The 22,723-nt window shown below is 35.9% G+C and overlaps 1 protein-coding gene across 11 annotated transcripts in view; it reads left to right on the plus strand.

Annotated features, from left to right (window-relative positions):
- ADAM22 (ADAM metallopeptidase domain 22) overlaps positions 1-22,723 on the plus strand; it is a 226,598-nt gene that overhangs the window by 160,329 nt on the left and 43,546 nt on the right. For all 11 annotated transcript variants that reach the window (XM_035020508.1, XM_035020509.1, XM_035020501.1 and 8 more), the window contains exons 9-18: positions 3,905-3,979; positions 5,475-5,546; positions 6,368-6,534; positions 8,071-8,155; positions 9,177-9,267; positions 10,463-10,514; positions 13,747-13,846; positions 16,220-16,291; positions 16,518-16,610; positions 20,329-20,409. In XM_035020508.1, the coding sequence (XP_034876399.1) occupies positions 3,905-3,979; positions 5,475-5,546; positions 6,368-6,534; positions 8,071-8,155; positions 9,177-9,267; positions 10,463-10,514; positions 13,747-13,846; positions 16,220-16,291; positions 16,518-16,610; positions 20,329-20,409 (888 nt within the window). The remainder of the gene's footprint in view (positions 1-3,904; positions 3,980-5,474; positions 5,547-6,367; positions 6,535-8,070; positions 8,156-9,176; positions 9,268-10,462; positions 10,515-13,746; positions 13,847-16,219; positions 16,292-16,517; positions 16,611-20,328; positions 20,410-22,723) is intronic.

The raw sequence follows: 22,723 nt of genomic DNA on the forward strand, positions 1-22,723 counted from the left end.
AAGATTTTATTTATTTATTCATGAGAGGCAGAGAGAGAGAGAAGCAGGCTCCCAAGGAGCAGGGAGCCCGATGGGGGAACTCGATCCCGGGACCCCGGGATCATGACCCGAGCTGAAGGCAGACGCTCAACCATCTGAGCCACCCAGGCGCCCTATTCCATGATGTTTTAAAAACACTTGACAAGGGGCGCCTGGGTGGCTCAGTGGTTAAGCGTCTGCCTTCGGCTCGGGTCATGATCCCAGGGTCCTGGGATCGAGCCCCGCATTGGGCTCAGGGAGGCCTGCTTCTCCCTCTCCCTTTCCCCCTGCTTGTGTTCCCTCTCTCGCTGTGTCTCTCTCTGTCAAATAAATAAAATCTTTAAAAAAAAAAAAAAATAATAAAACAAAAAAAAACACTTGGCAACTGCCAGTCATTTAACTCTACATTAAGTCTCTGTAAGAGGGTTAAGTCTTAGTTCAGGCATTTGTCAAGGTGTGGTAAACAGTAAGATGACTGATCTGTAGGAGCCGTGGAGGGAGGCCATGTTGTTTCATAGACTCAAAAAGGACTCATGATAGTGTTGATAATATGGTTATTCATCATACAGGCAGATTATGGCCCTAGCTATGGCATCTCCGGTCCTTTCTATTGTAGGCCTCTTTTCTTGCCTGGGTTGTGTGTTGTATCACGTCATGGAGTCTACTTGTAAAGATACCCCTTTAAGAGGGACTCCATCAGGTTTTAAAGCCACAGAATGCTCTTGTCACCCTTGAGCTACGTTGGAGTCTGGGATATAAACTCAGGATGTCCACTTTATGAATGTTCAGTGGATCTTGGACTTAGCAAAAATACTAAGTCCTTGTATCCTGCTTTACACCACATGAAATGTAGGTACTGTTAATCCCCTTTCACGGGAAAAAAAAATGATGTCTTTGAAATGTGAAAATGACCAGAAATGTAGAGCTGGGAAATGGTTGAGGTAGAATAAGAGCTCTAGTCATCAAAATTCCATATGATTTCTCTCATTTGTGGAGTCTAAGATATATAAAATGCATAAACAAACAAAAAGCAGAATCAGATCTGTAAATATAGAGAACAAACGTGGTTGCCAGAGGGAAGTGAGTGGAGAGATGGGCAACATATGTGAAGGACAGTGGGAGACACAGGCTTCCAGGTAGGGAATGAGTAAGTCGTGGGGGTAAAGGGCACAGCACAGGGAATAGTCAGTGATATTTTAAGAGTGTTGTCTGGGGGCGCCTGGGTGGCTCAGTTGTTAAGCGTCTGCCTTCGGCTCAGGTCATGATCCCGGGGTCCTGGGATCGAGCCCCGCATCCGGCTCCCTGCTCGGTGGGAAGCCTGCTTCTCCCTCCTCCACTCCCCCTGCTTGTGTTCCCTCTCTAGCTGTCTCTCTCTCTCTCTCTCTGTCAAATAAATAAATAAAATCTTTAAAAAAAAAAAAAAGAGTGTTGTCTGGTGACAGATGGCTCAGTGAGCACAGAGTAACGTATGAAGTTGAATCACTAGGTTGTACACCTGAAACTAATGTAGCCTCGTGTGTCCAGTATACTCAAAAAAGAAAAGGAAACAACAGAACCCTGGTTATTAGAATTAAGATATCATGTATTATGTGTGTGTGTTTGGCATAAAAAACACAGGATGAGAGAAATGGATTTCTAGTAAGAAACCAGTTATCTTCTGTATAAAATATGTTTAATAAGTATGAAATAAAATAACTATAGGCACATTTCTAATGTGAATAATAATTGGTTTTTGTTTGTTTTATTGAGGCACAGGTACCCGTGCCTGGCTCTGTTCTAAAAATTTTAATTGTATTAACTCATTTAATCCTCATTATAATCTTATGAGGAAGGTATTATTATTATCCCCATTTTACTGCTAAGGACATTGAAGCATAAGAAGCTTAAGAGCCTTGCCCAGGGTAATAGTGAGTTACTCAGTGGTGGAGTTCAGATTCTGACTTAGAAAGTCTAGTCTCAGAGAAGTGCTTATAACCATATATGCTTTATACACTGCCTCTCAGAAGGCTTTGGGTTCCATGAATTGCTACCAGGAGCTTTATGTATTTTGTGAATATATGTATATATTGAGGCCCAGTTAAGTAAATGAAGATTGCCAACAAGATTTAATTTGAAATAGTGTTTATTTTCGTGAATTACGAGATCAGAGAATAGGATAATTTTATTTTTTCCTCAAATTTTTTGTTTTTTTAAATTAAGTTCAATTAATTAACATATAATGTATTATTGGTTTCAGAAGTAGAGGTCAGTGATTTAGCAGTCTTATATAATACCCAGTGCTCATTACATCACGTGCCCTCCTTAATGTCCATCACCCAGTCACCCCATCCCCCAACTCCCTCCCCTCCAGCAACCCTCAGTTTGTTTCCTATGATAAGAGTCTCTTATGGTTTGTCTCCCTCTCTGATTTCCTCTTGTTTAATTTTTCCCTCCCTTCCCCTATGATTCTCTGTTTTGTTTCTTAAATTCCACATACAAGTGAGATCATATGATAAGCATGGCATAATGGAAAAAGTTAATTTTACAACTCTTGTTAAAGACTGTGTTATAGATGAACTGCAGGGAACCAAGGCATATGGCTGCCTTAGTTTCTCCTACCAGTAGCATCCACTGATCATGATTTTGAAGGTGGAGAAAATTCATTGTTGAACAGATAGATATAACATAGCTGTAATAGATAAACCAAAACTGCCTGGAAGCTCTCAAAACTATCTTAATAAAACTCTTACATCATTTGGGGGATCCCTTGAACTGTACCAGAGGAAGAAAGGGCATTCTCAATCCCAGATTTGGAGATTAGAGAATAAAAGTGTCCACTAGACACCCCCTGTATCCTCTCAGAGATCCTCAGAAGCTTAAATTAAACCAGAAAGAATGCACTTCGTGTGTTACAATCTCCAAGATATACTGGTAAATGAGAATAACCTGATTTTGCCTGATGCAAAAGCTAGTGAAATAAATAGAAGTACTAAATAAAATATATGTTATGTTTGATTTTATATGCATAAATATTTCTGGAAGAAACCAGTAACTGTGCTATACCCATTGTGGGGAGAAAGGTTAGCAACTAGGTAGATGGGGAACAGAAGTGAGAGGAAGACTTTGATCTTGAACCTCTTTATAGTTCTTTAGTTAATCTTTGAATGATATGAATTTATTACCTGTTCAAAAATTGAGTAAAATTGACAAAAATGAAAAAAAATTCTGAAGGAATAAAAGTGGAAATGTTTATTTCTCCATATGTTTTAGTTTTTTTAATTAAAAACACTTTTTTCAGCCTTATTGTAGTATAATTAATTGACAAAATTGTTAAGATACTTGAAGTATACAATAGGATGATTATATATATATAGAGAGAGAGAGAGAGAAAGGAACCCCTCCATTGAGTTAATTAATATATCCATCACCTCACATATTTACCTTTTTTTTTCCCTTGGTGAAAACATTTAAGTTATGTCAGCAAATTTCAATTATATAATACAGTGTTATCAATGTTGGTGTCCATCAACGAATGACTGGATCAAGAAAATGTGGTGTCTATATATATAGTGGAGTTTCATCCAGCCTTGAAAAAGAAGAAAATCCTATCATTTGTGACAACATGGATGAACCTGGAAGGCATTATGCTAAATGAAATAAACCAGACAGAAAAAGATAAATACTGCAAGGTATCACTTATATGTGGAACCAAAAAAAAAAAAAAAAAAAAAATCAAACTCACAAAACAGTAGAAAAGTGGTTGCCAGGGGCTGTGAGTGTCGAAATCAGAAGTGTTTGGAAAAAGGGTACAGTATAATATGCAACATAATATGTAACATATTTTTTAGTTTTCCACAGCCAAGTTCAGGGGGCTTATGTAGGTGCTATTTCCTTTACCATATTGCAGCTTCGTCGACATCCTCGTAACATAGAGGAGGAGACCAAATATATTGAGCTGATGATTGTCAACGATCATCTAATGGTAGGATGTGCTAAATTTTTTGTCGTTTGAACTTGTGTGTGCCAAGGGGTAAAACTGGTGGATACAGAAATATGTTTAGAAGAAACAAGAAACCCAGAAAATTGTAACTTGGAAAAGACATTTGTGTATGTAGCCAAATGTATTTTGTTAGCGAGTAACAACCTCTAAACTGGAAACATTGTTAGGTGGAAGTAACTAGCAGTATTTTGTGACATTCCAGAAATACTTCTTTGACTTAGAGTTAGTCAGCCCTTCGGATTTGCTTAATGAATATTTGTATTTTGAAGAAATCAGTGAGGCACCAGTAATGGGACACTTTAGTTTGCAGCATACAGCTTTATCCTGATAAAAGAAAAGCAGTTTTTCAATTTCTGGCCTGCTATGCAACAAACCATATGGAAATGTTTATATATAGGCAAGCAGTGAAGACTTTAGGATAGGAATCTGGCAAAACTTCCTTCTTGCTGAGTCATTTATTTTGACCCAGAGTGTGTATATTCAGTGCATGGGCATGTTGCAGGAAGTAGCTTACATTTACAGCACAGCAGTGAGTTGTAATGTTACCTGCTCTATGTAACCTCAGTTTTAAACTAAACATGTTCCATGATGCACATTGCTGAATTTTACTTAATTTCAGGGATAAGTACATTTTAATTTACTTTGAGTGATTTGAGGGAAAATGTGTCATTTGTTTGCGTATGATTAAACAAACATCGATCACCTATTGTTGCCAATAATAATAATAATAATAATAATAATAATAATAATAATAAAATCCAGATTGAGTTCTTCTTTGTTCAGGCTAGAACTAAGTTTTATCTTTCTAACCTCTTGGAAGTCAGTGAATGTTACTGTTTCCTGAGATTTTTACATGATCAGAATAAGTTGTAAGAACATATTATTTCGACTTTTTAGGATAGCGCACATTCAGATGCCTGCAGAGATCTGTAGGCAGGTAGCACAAATGAAGTAAGCCAGATGTAAAACAATAGGGAGGGGTGAGGCCTGTGGCAAAAGAAAAGATACATGGCCTGTCTAATGGGAGTGGCTGCCTCTCAGTACTTGCTAGTTATCACCATGAGGGATGCTAATTTTAAGGGAAGCCAAAAATCAGGTTTTACATGCTATTTCGTGGTGATATTTCACACTATTCACATACACTTTTTCTGGCTATCCACCTTACTTATATGTGTATGTCTTGCAATTCATAGACAACTTTCCTACGTTTTATCATTTTGAATAACAATTCTGTGTTAAAAATAAACTTGTGAAATGGATGGAATAGGTATTTTTTACTTCCTCTGGCAGTTAAGTAAACTGAGACCTCAAATTCTTAAGAACCTTTCCTCAGACTGCACAGCATATAAAAAACTAGTTCTCAGCTCTTATAATTTTTTTACAGAAAGCCATAGAGATATTTCAGTTACACTATGTTTTCTCTGCTGAGGTGATTATTTGGAAGCCCTTCACTTTTTTTGTTTTGTTTTGTTTTCAGTTTAAAAAACATCGGCTTTCAGTTGTACATACCAATACATATGCGAAATCTGTGGTGAACATGGCAGATTTAGTAAGTATCAACTTGATTCAATATTGCCATAGAGGAATTTCATCTCCTGATTGCTAACAGAATGGATAATATGGTTCTTATAGTTTCGGTGCCCTGAATTGCACTTTAGGCAAGGTGTCCCTAGTAACCTTGCAGTGGACTTTATTGATTTTGATCTCTGGCTGGGAAGATGATAAAAGGAGGTGGTCAAAGTTACCCATGGATTGATGCTTGAAATTTCTCCTTATATTTTTCACACTGAAAAATAAAAAGTTGAGTCCTTGACGAAGATATTCATTGTGTACTTCCAACATTGGAGAAAGAGGTGGTTGTGCTGTTTTCAAGAGAGTGCCTGGTTGTGTGTGAATGATGCACTAGTAATCCTACTATATTTACTTTCTGCCTGACGAGGCAAAGTGGGTACCTTCTCCATGAGTTTAATTGGGACCAGTCAGGTTATATAGAAATTATATCCTAGGGGAGTCTTCGTTGTTCCATTCTTCTCTTGGGAAACCCAAAAATGCGTGAATTCTTTCTCCAGGGTGCCAGAAAAGAGACTCAGGGAGATCCTTGAAAAAGGGTGCAAATATTTGTCAAAAAGTGATCTTTTATTTCTAATTAGTCCTCTGTTCTTTGAGTATTAGTTGTGAACAGTTTGACTCTCTGTTACTCAAGGAAAATGCATGTGAATTAGAAAAATAATGATCTCCCTTAAAGACAATAGAGTTTTTTACATTTAACTAGAACTCAAAGAGTTTTCATAAGAGGAGCTTTATAATGCTGTTCATAAATCATTTGATTTTACCACAATAGCTAGTGTATTCCTTTTGTTAATATACCAGATATATAAAGACCAACTGAAGACAAGGATAGTATTGGTTGCTATGGAAACCTGGGCAGCTGACAACAAGTTCGCCATATCTGAAAATCCATTGATCACTCTACGTGAGTTTATGAAATACAGGAGGGATTTTATCAAAGAGAAGAGTGATGCAGTTCACCTTTTTTCGTACGTAACTTACGATTTATTACTTTTTTTTGGTTCCCTGTTGAATTCTGTATTACTTGTGACATTTAGGATAGGAATCTGGCAAAATTTAGCCTTTCTCTAGTGTAATGCAATTAGGATTTGACATGGCAGATACATTTGGAAGAAGTTTTAAAGTATAGATTGTTTGAAGCTGTCTTGAAAGTATAAGAGGTTTAGTTTTGAGTTATTTTCTTATTGCATGTATATTTTTATTTAATTTTCAAGAGATTTAATCAGACCATTTATTGAGCAAAAGTACTGTTAATACCCATAAAGAATATTCGTGACAGATTAATTATATTCTTTAAAGTTTGTATATTTTAAATGTTAATGTTACCTTTGCTTTGGTCCTAAGGTAAGACCTTAGTATTTCTGGAGTTTACTTTTAATTTTTTCTCACTCTCATGGTTTTTTTGGGGGGATAAATGCATATTTGATATAATAGCAAACTATATATTACAGCATTTAAAAAAATTATGTAAAGTAAGATCTGTTGAAAGAAGTTATAAATGGAAGTAAAAGAGTATATTTTTGGGTAACTTTTATATTTTACACAATTTCAAATTTATAGAAACTTTGCAGGAATACTGCAAGGAAATATATGCTCTTTACCCAGATTCATTAATTATTTACATTTTGCCCCATTTGTTTATTATTTTCTTCCTTCTTTCCTTCTTCCCTTTTTCCCTCCCTCCCTTCCTTTTTCCTTTTATCCATTTATCTATCAATTTTTTTTTTTCCTGAACCATTTGAGAGCAAGTTGGAGATACTTACTGGGCCTTCACTACTAAATACATATATACTCCCTAAAGATAAAGACATTCTCTTATATCACCATAGTAAATTGAATTTTTATTAATTAAAATTTTGTTAAATTTATTAAATTTTATTAAAATTTTTATTAAATTAAATTACTAAAACTAGAAAATTTAACAGTGATACAGTCCTTTTAAGTAACCTATATTCAGGCTTCTCCAATTGTCTGAACAATGTCTTTGATAGCTAATTCCCTCCCCCATTCAGGACCCAAGACAAGGTCATGCATCGCATTTAATTGTCCTGTCTCTTTAGTCTCCTTTAATTTGGGAGATTTCCTCAGCCTTTCTTTGTTTATTTTGGGTTTAACATTTTTGAAGAGTATAGGTCAGTTATTTTATAGAATGTTCTGCACTGTGGGGATGTCTGATGTTTTCCCATTGAGAGATTCAAGTTAGACATTTTGGTCAGAAATACCACAGAAGTGATTTTGTATCCTCCTCAGGGTACACCATATTAGTGATTTTTTCAAAACAGGTATAGTTCTGTTGAAGGTATTACTGCTCATGTGGGGAAACATCCCTCAGAAACCCTTTGGTTATGTGTGTAAATAATATTCACATTCCTCCCTTACCTCAGGAATATACAGTATAGGAATGTATTTGCATTGAGAATGTAAGTGTGGTAAATTAATAATGAAAGGTGCAGTGATACTTGGAACTTTGAACAGTAAGCATTTTTCATTTCCTTTTCTAAAAGGGGAAGTCAATTTGAGAGTAGCCGGAGCGGGGCAGCTTATATTGGTGGGATTTGCTCGTTGCTGAAAGGAGGAGGCGTGAATGAAGTAGGTGTGAACATCTGTACAATACAAAGTGGTATGATGGCTGAAAATGTTTTCCTAATATTTAAGAGATAATTTCTCATATTCCTTATTCTCTAGATGTTAGGTTGTTTTATTCACAACCAATATGGTTGCTATAAATGACCGGAGGACAGAGAATAGGAAAATAATGGAAGATAATATTTGATAATTCTGTTCATGTTCTACTTAGAATAATCTCCAAATTTAGCTATTTACAAATTATATAGATAAAATCTTTACTTTTATCTTTATTGAAAATAAGGCCCTCTCTATGCTTTGGCTGATTTCCTGAAGAACTGAGTAATTCTTGAAGCATTGGCTTACTACCTGACAACCCAATTGGAAATATTCTTCCTTCTTCAATATTTGGCAAAGTTTTGGAGAAAAAAATAGACTAAGTTTTCCGAAGAGTTTCTTTTACCCCTAAGGCACTAAGTCTGATGGAAGTGATCTAAAAGAAAAATACCTGAATCAACATATTGAAAAAAGTATCTTTAGGTCTCAAGTTTCTTTTGCCCACAGATCATTACCACTTCCTGTTACTCATACCATTTGTTTTCTGAAGCCACATTCTATTTAATTTGGGGAAATTTGGGGCATGCAAGTAGACACACAAAAATGAACAAGTTCCAAATAATTTACACATTTACTTTTACTATTTTCTAAAAGACTGACTTATGTATATACAAGTATTAAGTTTTTCAGAAATGTCACTAGTGAAATTTGGACTCAGAATTAGACTTAATTTTCTAAACCCAAAAGGTGGTGACTCCCTGGCTTCTAGTCTTCCCTGTAAGATTGAATCAAACATAGGTTTATTTCTTACAGCTTTTTTCTCAAATGCTCCATCGTTCAGCTTTAGCTACTGTATGTTTAACCTCTACTAAATAAGAGGCTTAGAAATTACTTATTTCCAATTATATTGTGTCATTTTTCTCTGGTCCATCTTAAATAAAAAATAATTCGCATTTACATGTATTTTGTTTTTGCTCTTGTTTTTCAGTTTGGGAAAACTGATTTAATGGCAGTTACTCTCGCCCAGTCATTAGCCCATAATATTGGTATTATTTCAGACAAAAGAAAGTTAGCAAGTGGTAAGTTCACCCTTATGGTTTAGTTGTATTTAAAGTAGACTCTATAAATATTTTGGAGAATGAGATTTTAAATTCAGTTGCTTGATCAAATGAGTTTGGGAGATGGTATAAGATAAACAGCTGGGGCATATAATATTTTCTTCAAAAGTTATACAAGATAATGTTTGCCCTGTAGGTGAAGATGTCTCCATGTGTAATTAACATTTAAAGCTATGTGGTGATAAATTCATTGTTGAATTTAAAAAAGGACAAAATAAGCTCAGTTTGGTAATTTTAAATGGTCTCGTAGAGAATCCTAGGCATGTAGGTTCAAGGTATACTGTTTTATTATGGTTTATTTAAAACATCTCTTAGTATGGCCATAGAGGAGAGTTTGCCTGCTAAAGGGCTCTGGTAAACTATGCTGGGACTAGCATCTAGGAAGAATATATTTTCCCAAGTAGGTAAAGTTAATTCACCAGGAATAGTCAAATGTCATGTATTTGGAGTAAGTTGATTAGAATCATATTTATCTTATTATTTTAATAACAAATATAAATGATTGTTTATATTAATAATAACTATTACCATTTATGAAGTGCCCATTAAAAGACAGATAATTGAATGCCAGTATTATCTACATCTAGATACTCATTTAATCCTCAAGATAATCCTGCAATTAGCCCCATTTTACAGAATAAGGTGACTGGATGTTAAAAAGGGTAACATCTCCAAGATTACTCATATAGTAAGTGGCAAGTCCAGGTTTTGAACCCAGGTAGTTTAAGCCTTTCTGCTTAAACAATATACTATACTGCCTTCTATCAGCAGCTTTGGTGCAGAGGTTTTAAAACTGGACAAGAAATTGTAAGAATTCCCATAAGGGACTGTGAAACCAGAATCCTATAGTGATGCTATTTCACTGGTATTAGATTGTTAAACCATTTTAAAGCATTTTAATGAATGCTTTAAAAATAAGGCCACTTGTTAAAATATCAAGGTTTTAATTTAGTAAAAATTATATAATCTTGATATGGTCAAAGTAGATTTTTGTTATTATGAATTGCATGCAAAACTTCAAATATAAGGAAACTTAGAAAGCAGGTATTACTTCTTAAGGGTATTTAAGGAGTAAAGTGAAGATATACCTTTAAAAACTACTCTAATGCACCTGTTTTCACTTTATAAAAAGGCATTTGTATTCATTTTCTCTTAGGTGAGTGTAGATGTGAGGACACATGGTCTGGATGCATAATGGGAGACACTGGGTAAGCCACTTCTATTTGAAAATAACTCACTTTTACTTTCTCTGCTGTGCTGTTGTCTCCTTAGGAATATGACACCAACAGCTTAGTGCGTGGAACCTCACCATCGACATTAAAAAGAAAATTGGATGTAGATTTTCTCAATGGCTCTCTATTATAAAATATTTTCATAAAATAGTCTCTTATTTATGAAAACAATTGTTGTCAGTTAAGATAGAAGACCAAAGACTTTGTTAGCCTTTCATCTAGGCTAGAAATGTAAGTGAGGAACAGCTTTGTTCTTCATGGCTTACCTACTAATTTTCTTTTCTTTTGTCTCTTCAATTCCAATTAAATGGGTTGTAAACAGTAGTGTGCTGGTAAGCTGATTCTCAAAATAAAAAACAAGAAAAGAACCTGGATTTGTAGCTTTCTCTGATTTTTGTGGTGTAAGTACTCCTACAATGGCTGATTTCAAGCTGCCAGAGTGTGGAAGAGATGTGTATACTCTGCTCTCCTGAGAAAGGTTTTCATTTCTATACCCTTCAACACACTGTCAGGCACCAATCTTGTATTTATTTTTTCTTAGTAAATTGTACAACCATTCCTTTCATGCCAAGATCATCACTACTCTTTACTTTCAACTTTTATCATCTTGAGCTTTTATTATCTTAATAACATTCCAGATACCCGGGCAAATTTCAGCCTCCCTCTCTCCCCTCCTGAATTCCATTTCTATCGTCACTGAAAAGGCATAAAGAGTAGAAGAGTGAACCCTTGTATACCATCACCTGGCCTAAAAAAATACTTCCTACATAGTTAAATTTCCCTTCTGTTCTCTCTTGTTGCTCCCCAATCCCAGCCAAAGTCACTACTGTCTTGAATTTGGTTCATATTATTCACAAGCCCCTTTTAATACTTTTATTGTTTATATGTGTGTGTTGAAGTAATACATAGCATTGCTTTGCATGTTTTTAGTTTATATGAAAGGAGTCATACTATATGTACTCTTCTGTGATTTGCTCTTTTTGATCTTTATGTTTTTAAGATTTATCCATGCTGATAATATACAGTTCTAGTTCACTGAATGTATACAGCACAAATTCCTCCATTCTCCTCTTTCTGCACATGAATCATATAATTTTCCTGCTCAGAAACTTTTGTTGAGACTCTGTTGTCTGAAGAATAAGGTTTGGAGTTCTTCCTCCAGTACTTGGATATGCATAATCTTTCTTCATCCTCATTTACAACCTCGTTTTCCCCTGCTATTCATGGTTGGTTTGCTTATTATGATAGTTATACAGGGGTTTCCAGCTTTTTTGATCTTCTAACCATAATCCTACATGGATTTTAAGCTTCTTAAAAATTTGCTCACTGTAAATGTACATTAATTTCCAGCCTCTTTTGATTCCGTTGATATATTTTTTCATTTGGAATTCTCATTTCTCTCTAACCACATTTCTAACCATTTGAGATTTATTATAATTTTAACTCCTGCATTGTAATTTAATTCCGTATGTCCTTATGCTTTGCCTCACCAATTAGTTGTGAATCTTTGAGGATTACATCTTACACTAATAGGTATTTCTGTTTGATCTCACACCATAATCTCCTGACACACTTGATTTTCAATAAATATTTATTGATATTTGCATTTTGAGCTCCCAAGAAATGTATGACAAGGAAGATAAATGATAGAGGGAATGTATATGCAAACATGTATTAAAATATTTTTCAAAATATCTTTGGACTTTCTGTTTAGTAATAAAAGGGAATGATAAAAGTCCTTATCCATAATTGTAATTTTCTAACACTTACTAAATTCCAAGCTAGAGGTTCTCGTCTTTTAAAAGCTATTTAGTATGTTATGTTTGATTATTCTGCTTAATTACTAAAAACAAAATTTTATAGGCAATCTGCCTAGACTAAGCATAATGTGTAGCAAAATCAAATGGCGACACTCAGAAATGTACATAGCTCTTTGCATTAGAACTCCTCTTACATCAAATGGATGTGTTCAAGAGAAAAGCTTTTTAAAGAAAATGTTGTCTGGCATGATGCTCTATATGATTTGAGCTGTGTCAGACATCACGCAACAGTACTAATTATGGACCTGTATTTCCTGTGTGCACCTCCCCTTTCGTTTCTACTTTCTGAAGTCTCTGCGCACTGCTACGTCTTGGAAAGCATGTTGAAATGAAAACCAGTCCTACTTAGAGGTATAGAAATTAAAGTTTTGAGAAAGCATTGAATATAATAGATATATTATTAATAATTCCATGGTGTTCTATTTTATTAATATATCACAGTTAACAGTTTTCTTCTAAACATTTACATGATTTTCATGGCATTTGCTATTACAAATTGTGCTACTGTAAGTTCCTTTGTTCATTCATCTTTGTATACATAGCTAGTTATTTCCTCAAGAAAAATTTCTTAAAGTAGAATTACTAGATTTAAGGATATTTCTCATTTTGAAGGTTCTTCATACATATTGCCAAATTGTTCTCTAGCCACATTTCTTTTTCTTCTGATCCTTTTTGGGTTTTTTTGGTATACTTTTTTTTTTTTTTGTATTTTGACATAATCTTATAATTAAGAAAAGTTGCAGGAATAGTAACAAAGAACCTTTTTGTCCTCTGAGTCATAAGTCACTAGCATTGTACCTCATCACCCCCAAACACCTCAGTGTGCATTGCCTACAAACAAGTGCATTCTCCTACAGAACCACAATGCAACCAATAAAATTATCTAATTTTTAGCCCTCACTCAAAATTAGCCCTGTATTTCAAAAAATGCCACTTTAACGGATGGTTCACAATCAATCTTATCTTCCTTCAGTCTGAAACAGTTCCTCAGTTTTCTTTGACTTTCATGACTTTGACACATTCATAGATTATAAATCAGTAATTTTGTAAAATCTTCTGCAGTTTGGGATCCAGTTTTTATATTTAAGAAAGACTCATTATTCCTGTGCTCTTTGATTGAAAATATAGGTATGTGTGTGTTTCTTTTGAATGCGTATGCTAATAATGAACAGCCCATAGTCACTATTAATCACCAAATGAAGAATTTAGAAATATGCTGGTAGAATCAAAGTCTTAGGGATTTAACACAAATGCTGTACATACGTGGAATTTATTCTTTCGTTTTTAAGAATAATGTTACAATTTTAACAATGTTCAAGTTTAAGACTAACATACAGACAAGGGGGACTAACATTATATCCAGTTACTGCTTTTCTTCTGTCTTACAGGTATTATCTTCCTAAAAAGTTCACCCAGTGTAATATTGAAGAGTATCATGACTTTCTGAATAGTGGAGGTGGTGCCTGCCTTTTCAACAAACCTTCTAAGGTACTAAGTGTGATCAGAGTTATTAGTTATTAATCTTTCCTAAGGTATTATAAGCATAAATTTCTAGCCATTGGATCTTACAAAAAGAAAGGTTTCCAACTTGGCTTTTATGTCCATATGTTAGATACGCAAAATATCTGCATTCTAAAGTCAGCTTTAATCTTTGGTATTTTGGGCTATTCTTCTTTTTTTTTTTTTAAGATTTATTTATTTGAGAGAGAGAGAGCTTGTGTGTGAGTTGGGGGAGGGGCACAGAGGGAGGGAGAGAGAATCTCAAGCAGACTCCATGCTAAGCGCAGAGCTCAACAGGGGAATTGACACAGGGCTCTATCCCCTGAGCCACCCAAGCACCCCAGCATTTTGGGCTGTTGTGATGGGAATAGAAAGTAGGTAGAAATAAGACTGTGTGCTTTCTGAAAAATGATTAGCTTGCGGGTGCCTGGGTGGCTCAGTTGGTTAAGCGACTGCCTTCAGCTCAGGTCATGATCCCAGGGTCCTGGGATCGAGTCCCACATCGGGCTCCCTGCTCTGCGGGGAGCCTGCTTCTCCCTCTCCCACTCCCCCTGCTTGTGTTCCCTCTCTCACTGTGTCTCTCTCTGTCAAATAAATAAATAAAATCTTTAAAAAAAAAAAATGATTAGCTTGCAAAGATGGTTTCATTTGCCTTTCTTTTTCATTTTCTTGGTTCCTTTTTTGTTTGTTTGTATATGTAATCACAGCTCATACTGATAGAAAGGGGGCGTTTCTCCCCCTCATAACTCCCTGTCAGTGCCTTTCAGAATGAGCAGTATGATTAAAATTGCTATTACTTCTCAGTATGAAAGCCAAGGCTGCTTAAAGCAGAAAAGGAGAAAGTCTTTGTGTACTTAGACTTTGTCAGAGGCCTTTCCAACTTGCAGAACAAACTCTGGTTACTGACTTGAAAGCAGATCTTCCTCATGGATTTGAAAGTCAGCATGTTAAAGCAGAATTCTTGGTTCTTCTTAATTATGTGAACTGTTATGTTCTTCTGCTCACCACAGTGATGTGTGGTGTTGCCTTTATCATCATTTACCTGGTTTCATTCCCTGTCTATTCCAGTGAAATTTAGAAAGTGTATCATATTGCTTTGAAAAGCAAAGTGACCATTTTAAAGACTCTTTGCAAAAGTTTCAGAAGGGACATTTGAACTAACTCCCTGCTGCTATAAATGAAAAACAACTCAAGTCTTTTTACAAAAATAACTGATTATTCTGAGCTCAGAGTAAAATAATAAGTGGATTTTTCATCTGGATAAGTTTTAGTATTGGCTTTCAAAGCTGTCTCATTTGTTATGATCCCTTTCAGCTGAAAATAGAATCTAGAGATGTGTTGATTATTTTGTAGGAGAGGAGAGAATATTTGAAATCAGGTGGGGATTTTGTTGTTGTCATTGCTGCTGCTTTCTTAATTGGTATTTCCCCCCCTCTAGTTAGTTAAGAAAGTGTGTGTGGGGGCTTGTGTCTGTTGATAGGTGTGTGTTCCATTCCATTCTATAATATGTAAACTTTGATGAACTTCTAAGTGAATATTATATAACTGGGACATAACAGCTACTTGGTAATTTTACCTATCACCGTAAGATAAGTTATGCTCAAAAGATAATGAAATTGATGGAGAGTTGAAAAATAAAATAGTCTTAAAATGTACTCTTGTACATGCTAAAAGTTACTTCTATCTCTGGGCCAGTTATTATTACTGCGTTCTGCAAAGCTATGTTAATTGGAGAAGCTATATTTTATATTAAATAAATCAGTGGATTTATTAAGTTTTGTGATGTTTTCCTAATTATCTATGAAATAACTTGCTATTTCACAAGGATATATAGTTAGTAAATGGCTTTCACAGATGATTGAACTTGATCCTCCAACAATTTTTGATGTAGATGGGCAGATAATATTATTATTATTCCTGCTTTAAATATTAAAGCACTTGTGCTCTGAGATGACAAGCCGTTTGCCCAAGATAAAGTAGCTGAGCCAAGATTAGAACCCACACTTTCTGTCTCCAAATCCCTTGCTTCCTGCTTGAAATGAAATTTCAGGAATCAGTCTGGTTTGGGTTCAGTCAATGGCTAGATCATCTTTTATTTTGGTGGCATTTACTGGAATCCATATGTATATTACATATGTAAATCTGAATTTTCAATCTGAAGTGGAAACAGAAGTACACACTTCTGTTCTCAAGTTCCCAGTTCTAAAGTTCTAGAGTTATGCTTTCAAGTTTAGGAAAATAAAAATATACTTGGAAATGACTGACAGGTATACCAGATGTATGGTTGTGGTACTTATGGTCTCTCATAAGGTCTTTGATCTTGATTTATCCATATTTTATCCTTTTGATTTTATCCCACAGCTTCTTGATCCTCCTGAGTGTGGAAATGGCTTCATTGAAACTGGAGAGGAGTGTGACTGTGGGACCCCGGCAGTAAGTCTCTGGGTGTTTTGATGGTTTTTTTTTTTTAGGTTGTTCAGGGTCATTCCAGGTCCACTCACTGAGACATACAGAGTTGGTGTTATGTCTGGAAATTTCATGGGGTATATGGAAGAAAGATTATTATTGTGGGGTTATACATTTATTTTTTAAAAATATCCTGGTACTTTTAGAAAATGACACCATTTTCTGATGTTTTGAAAATCTTTGTATTCCTTAGGAGTGTGTCCTTGAAGGAGCAGAATGTTGTAAGAAATGCACCTTGACTCAAGACTCTCAATGCAGTGATGGTCTTTGTTGTAAAAAGTGCAAGGTAAATAAATGTTGAGTAATGACTAGTTGACAGAGAAGAGGGCATATTTGATTAAATCATTAAGGTAAGGCAAATATGATGTAATAACAAAAGTAGTGCCTATCATATATTAAGTGACTAAGTTGCCAGGTGCTCTATAGGATCCTCACAAAATCTTGTGAAGTTTTGATACTATTTTTATTCCTATCGAACAGTTGAGAACACTAAGGCATACAGTGGGTAAATAGTTGCCCAGGGTCTTGTACCAAGTAAGTCAGAGAGCTGGGTCCTGGACCTTGTTAATTTCCCCAGTTTGTCTTCTCATTACTGCTTACCTGAGGGACGTGCACATTAACTGAAGCCAGGTGTTCCTAACCTTCAAATGAGGTTTTTCCTTTCTTTGTAAAGCCAAGTGGATATTCAACAGATTCTTCTTTTCTTGCTGCTCTGCTTGGTGTATTTCTTGCATTAGCTATTGAAGGAGCAGAAGCTATACTTTTATTTTATTTTATTTTATTTTATTTTATTTTATTTTAAAGATTTTATTTATTTATTTGACAGAGACACAGCGAGAGAGGGAACACAAGCAGGGGGAGTGGGAGAGGGAGAAGCAGGCCTCCCACTGAGCAGGGAGCCCGATGCAGGGTTCTATCCCAGGCCCTGGGATCATGACCTGAGCAGAAGGCAGATGCTTAATGACTGAGCCACCCAGGCGCCCCAGAAGCTATACTTTTAGACATGATAACATCTTACGTGTATTACCATGCATGAGATTTTAGAATGCATCTTTAGGCACATTGTTTTCATCCTCCCAATAGCATCCTATACCTGTCTCCAAATATTTAAGCCTTAACATCATGACTAAAAGTTATTTGAGGCTTATGTTTTTCAAAGAAATCTATTTCTTTTTTTCTCTTCTCATATAAAATCTGGTACAATATTCTACATTAGCTGCTGTGAGGTTTAGTATCCACCTTAGTATGTACATTTTATGGAGTCAGTGCCTGGGACTTACCCAGTAATTGGTACAGGTCCTTAGTAAATATTTGTTGAATGGATAAATAAATATGCACAACACTCTTTTATTGATTATTTGCTGATTGACTAACGTGAGTCTAATGAGTTAAGGGAGAGTGGGACATGAATCTATCATAGTAAGTATCTACTGAGTGCCAGAGATTGTGCTAAGCACTTTTAATTTATATCATCATGTATCTGTGTTTCTCAGTCCTGGCACTGTTGACATTTTTGGCTGGATGATTGTTTTGTTTTGAGGGTATGTCTTGTGTATTGTAAGTTATTTAGCAAATCTTTGACTTCTACCCACTTGATACAAGCACACAACCCGTCCCACTTGTGACAACCAAAAATATTTCCAGACATTGCCCAGTGTCCCCTCAGGGGCAAAATCACTGCTGGTTGAGACCACTGTCATAGATAAAGCTCACAACCACACTTTTGGGATAGGCGTTATTACCCTTATTTTTCCATTTGAGCAATCCTGGTCTCAAGGAAGTGATATAACTTGCATATGCTCGTTCAGCTATTAAGGAATAGATGTGAAGTTACATCCCAGATCTGCTGGCAGCAATTTCTGTTGTTTCTACTTTACCACTATGTCTCTGGCAGCTTTTTAAGACAAGCAAGGCACTGGCAGAGACCTCTGAAAGCACTCTCTAAAAAAAGGAGGATTAAATCAAATACAAAACAGACACTTTAAGATTTGGGTTGCATCATCTATTTAGTCTGTCAGCTTCTCCACCTGCATAAAAAGGGTTCCTTTGTGATATGAACATGAACATTTCAAAGAACAAATACAAAATAATAGAATTACAATATATACAGGAAAATGTCATGATTTTAATTATCTCACAAAATAAGCTGCAGCTATACCAGTTAAGTAAGAGCTTTTTGCCACTTTCTCTATCCCTCACCCCCAGTTTTTACCCCCATCCTAAACACCTGGAGGAACCAGAGGCAGGAGAGTGAATGGAGGGGGAATAGAACAACAGGCTGAGAAATCCTGCGTATCTCTGTTTTTTCCTATGTGTATTTATGCTTAAAGCATCTGTGAGTCAGAGTTGGCAAACATTTTGGGTAAAGGGTCAGGTAGTAAATAGTTTAGGCTTTGTGGGTCATGAGGTCTCTGTCTCAGTTACTGAACTCTACCTTTGAAAACAGCCATCAAAAATACAGAGACAAATGAGTGTGCTTGTGTTCCAATAAAACTTTATTTATAAAAACAGATGGCCAGCCACTTTTTGCCCTCAAGCCATAATTTGCCAACCCTTGCTGTAAAACATTGCTCATTGACTTGTTTATTATTTTTGTTCACTCATTAGTATGTAAGTTCCAAGAGGGCAGGGATTTGGGTCAGTTTATCTATTGCTGTATCCCAGCACTGAGAACAAGTTGTCCTTCACTATGCTTTCTTTCAGAAGTTGCTTGGCACTTCTTGAACATTTACGCTCTTATATAAACTTCATCTTAAATCTGCTTATATTTCTACCTCAGACTTTCTAAAATTGTAGTTTACCCCAGTTCCAAGAAATTGGAAGGAAGAGAACCAGAGTATATGAATTTAAATTATCTTGCTTATTTCCTTATTTTCATGGTCTATTTACCCCACCAAAATGTGAGTTCCTTGCAAGCAGGATTCTTGTGTTTTGTTCTCCACTGAGTCCCCAGTGGCCAGAAAGTGCCTGGCACATTTTAAGTGCCTAATAAATACTTGATGAATGAATGAACACAAATTTTTTTCGGATCTCCTAAAAATATCTGTTGAAATCCTGATTAGAGTTGGCAGTGTGCTGTTCATGTTCTCAGAACAGTAGGAAACTCAGGTGCCTGGAGGGTTATGAGCAAGGGAGAGAAGATGAAAGGTGGTCTGGGAGAGGGGTCCTGAATAATGGGTCTGTTTGTGTGAGCAGACACAAAAGCGTGGAAGGATCCAGCCGCTGATATTAGCATTTTGGGGAGGGAAAGAGAATGGGATTGAAGAAGAGAGGGGAAGGATAATGACTTTGTGTATCTCTGTTTGTTTTTTTATAATGAATACCCTGGCAATTTATAAATTCAGTGAGCTTAAAATTTTATTTGTAACTCCCTACACTTACAAGAAATATTTGAGGTGGTTGAAAAAAAGCAAGAGAAAAAAGAAAAGAGAAAAACCCCTCCCATACACAGGTACAAATAATAGAAACATTAGACAAGAATAAAAGACCATGCCATAGATCTATATATAAAAATGAGACAGGAGCTAAAGGACAGTATGGGAGGAAATCGCTTTGCCAGAAAATCTAACTTTTGCAATTCAGCCTACGATGTAACAACATTCAGAATTTTGGCAGATGAGGCAAAAGAGAGCAAAACGATGAAGGTGCCAGTAAGAATGAAGAGTAAAGTGTAAATCCAAAACCTTTTTTGGGAGGAAGAATTACTAGAACTTGGACTGACTTGTCCTTCTGGGGAGGTGGATCATCCAGACCTATCCTATTTTAGTAGCTATCATAAGACTTATGTGTGATGACTCTGCAGGTTCTTTCATACATGAGAAACTCTCGCTGAAAACTATTAAATGAACATTTCATTCAGTAATGGGGTTTTCAGAGACTGGCATCTTAAAATTGCTTGCAATATTCCTATCCAAAAATAATCATTTTGCCTTTTTTTGAGATGATGCCACAAGAGATTTTTTTTTCCTTTGGCAGTTTTGCACATTGATTTTTGTTCACTTTAGTTTCAGCCCATGGGGACCGTGTGCCGAGAAGCAGTAAACGATTGCGATATTCGTGAAACGTGCTCAGGAAATTCAAGCCAGGTAATTTACAGAATCGTTACTCTGAACCTGACGGGAAAGAGTAGGGGGCTATAGTGCACTGTCCCCCAGGCAAAACGTAAAGGGACACGATGTCATGTCTTTTTCACATCAGTTCTCATTCTCTCTTTATTTACTTCTTGGGGATTTCAGTTTCAGTAATCGAAGCTTGAGCAGATGTGCAGCATCATTTTACCTCAATGTTGAACTAACCTCAGACTGCACGTGTGCCTTAACTATTTTGTTTCTGTTCTAAGTAGAGAATGGAAGGCATTGCTTTTTGTCCTGTTTTCTCTCCAGTTGGTGGAAACAGGAACCAGCCAAGGCAGAGAGACCCACAGAGCACTGAGTTCTGAGGAGGGGTCTATTCTTCTGCCTTGACTCTTGTTTTTCTGAGACCACCTGCGTCACCTCACGCATTAATAACTGCTCTTGAATTTAATGTCATATGGTTGTGAATGGAGAAGATGAGGAAGCTGATAAACTTTGGTGAGGGTTCACAGATTTCCCACGGTCATTGTATATACAGGCCGTCCTCAGTTTGCAGGGTAGTGCAGGGCCCTAACAATGACCGTGCAAGGTAAAATTGTGTAAGGTCATCTTAATAATCAGTGCAAAAATTACAATTGTTCCGTGATCTTTAAAAAATGTTGTCGGCCCTGGTTTTAAGTGAATAGGGAAATGAAAAAATAAACATATTTTTTTAGCACACTAAAAACAGAAACATTGAGAATTACAAGTTTTGTTTGTTTGTAAAATCCTCATCAGGAACAGTTTGGGCTGTGCATGCCTTCTGGCCACAAACCTTAGGATCTATAGTAAGCATCTTCTCTGTGCCTTGTTGAATTGACTCCCTTCTAAGTTTGCATCAGCTTTCAACATTTTATCCTTTGCATTTTCAGTGTCATGAAATATCTTCAGGAGATGTGAAGGTGTGAATGTGAGGTTTTTTGCCAAATAGCAGTATCAACACGCCCAGTCAGTGACTTTTTGCTGTGACTCAATTTATATTTGATTTGAATTTCACTTCTAGGGTCATCCTTTTTCATTTCTTTTTGCATTTTCATCTTTGCTGACCAAGCCCCTCTTAACAATTACCCAGTTTTGTAAAATGTCACATGCTATTACCCAGAGACAGAGGCAATACATCTACACCTTCTGTTGTCTGTGCATGAACTAAATGAACACGGGCAGTGGCCAGTCACTGGCGGACTTGCAAGAGGTGACAAGTGTCCATGATGGACAGCTGTTAGATACCTAGTGATAATGGAACTGAAAGGCTAGTAGCATGTGGGCCTTATGCAGTTACTCACAGTTAATACACTGTGGTAGCTGACATTGGAACTGTGTTGTTGGGGTTCTGATGTCATGTCACAAAACTCTGGTATCTGAAATCCATGTATATGGGAGCTATGCAAAGCAAGGACAGCCTACATGTGTTTCCTCTAGAGAAGAGGGATTCCGTAGTGGTATACCTGCATTAATCATAAAAATGTTTTGTTTTAAAGGTAGTCATCCTAAGAGACGAGAGCTCTTTCATGTAAAAGTATTTTCTTTCCTTACTATCTAATTAGCATTGTTTCTATAAGCTAACACTTAGTGATGATGAGGATACAGTGAATGACTGCCTTGTGTTCCTGGAGGGAAAGTATATTAGAGTGACTTCTTTGGAATGTGATTATACCATAAGCAGGAGTTTTAAAAAAGAATCCAAAATCCAAAGAGGATGTACAAAGATGCTTTTGTTGAATTAGTTGTAACAGCATAAACTGGAGATAGTTAGAAGTGAGTATTATAGTACATTGGTTATATGGTTTGTTAGCTCAATGCAGTATATTATAGCTATTAAGGATGATACCTACAAAAAAGCTTATTATGACCTGAGGAGATTCACGTGATGAAAAAGTAAAGAGAAGCAGGATATAAAATATCATCTGTAACATGATTATATACCCATATTTTAAAAAATCAAATTTTGTAGAAAAAGGTAGAGAAAAAATATACCAAAATATAAAAAAATTGTCTTTGGGTAGTGGGAACATGAGAGACTTTGTCTTTTGTTTTTTGTTTGTTTGTTTTACTTTTTTTACATTTCCTAAGTTTTCTGAAGTGAGTATATAATTATTATAAAGATACAAAAAATGTATAATAAATTTTAAAATACTGTTTATTAAGAATGCTTTGCAATTTTCTGCAATTGCTACAAAGGAAAAACGGGGCTATAAAGCATGTTTTTTCCTAATGTGCCCAAGGTGGACTTCCGCTCAAGAGACATTATAAGAGTAAGGGCTGAGGTGCTTCTCATGGTAAAAAAGAG

The sequence above is a fragment of the Mirounga leonina genome, unplaced genomic scaffold (assembly GCF_011800145.1).
Source record: "Mirounga leonina isolate KUSES-001 unplaced genomic scaffold, KU_Mleo_1.0 Mir_174, whole genome shotgun sequence".
In the NCBI taxonomy this organism is placed as follows: Eukaryota; Metazoa; Chordata; class Mammalia; order Carnivora; family Phocidae; genus Mirounga; species Mirounga leonina.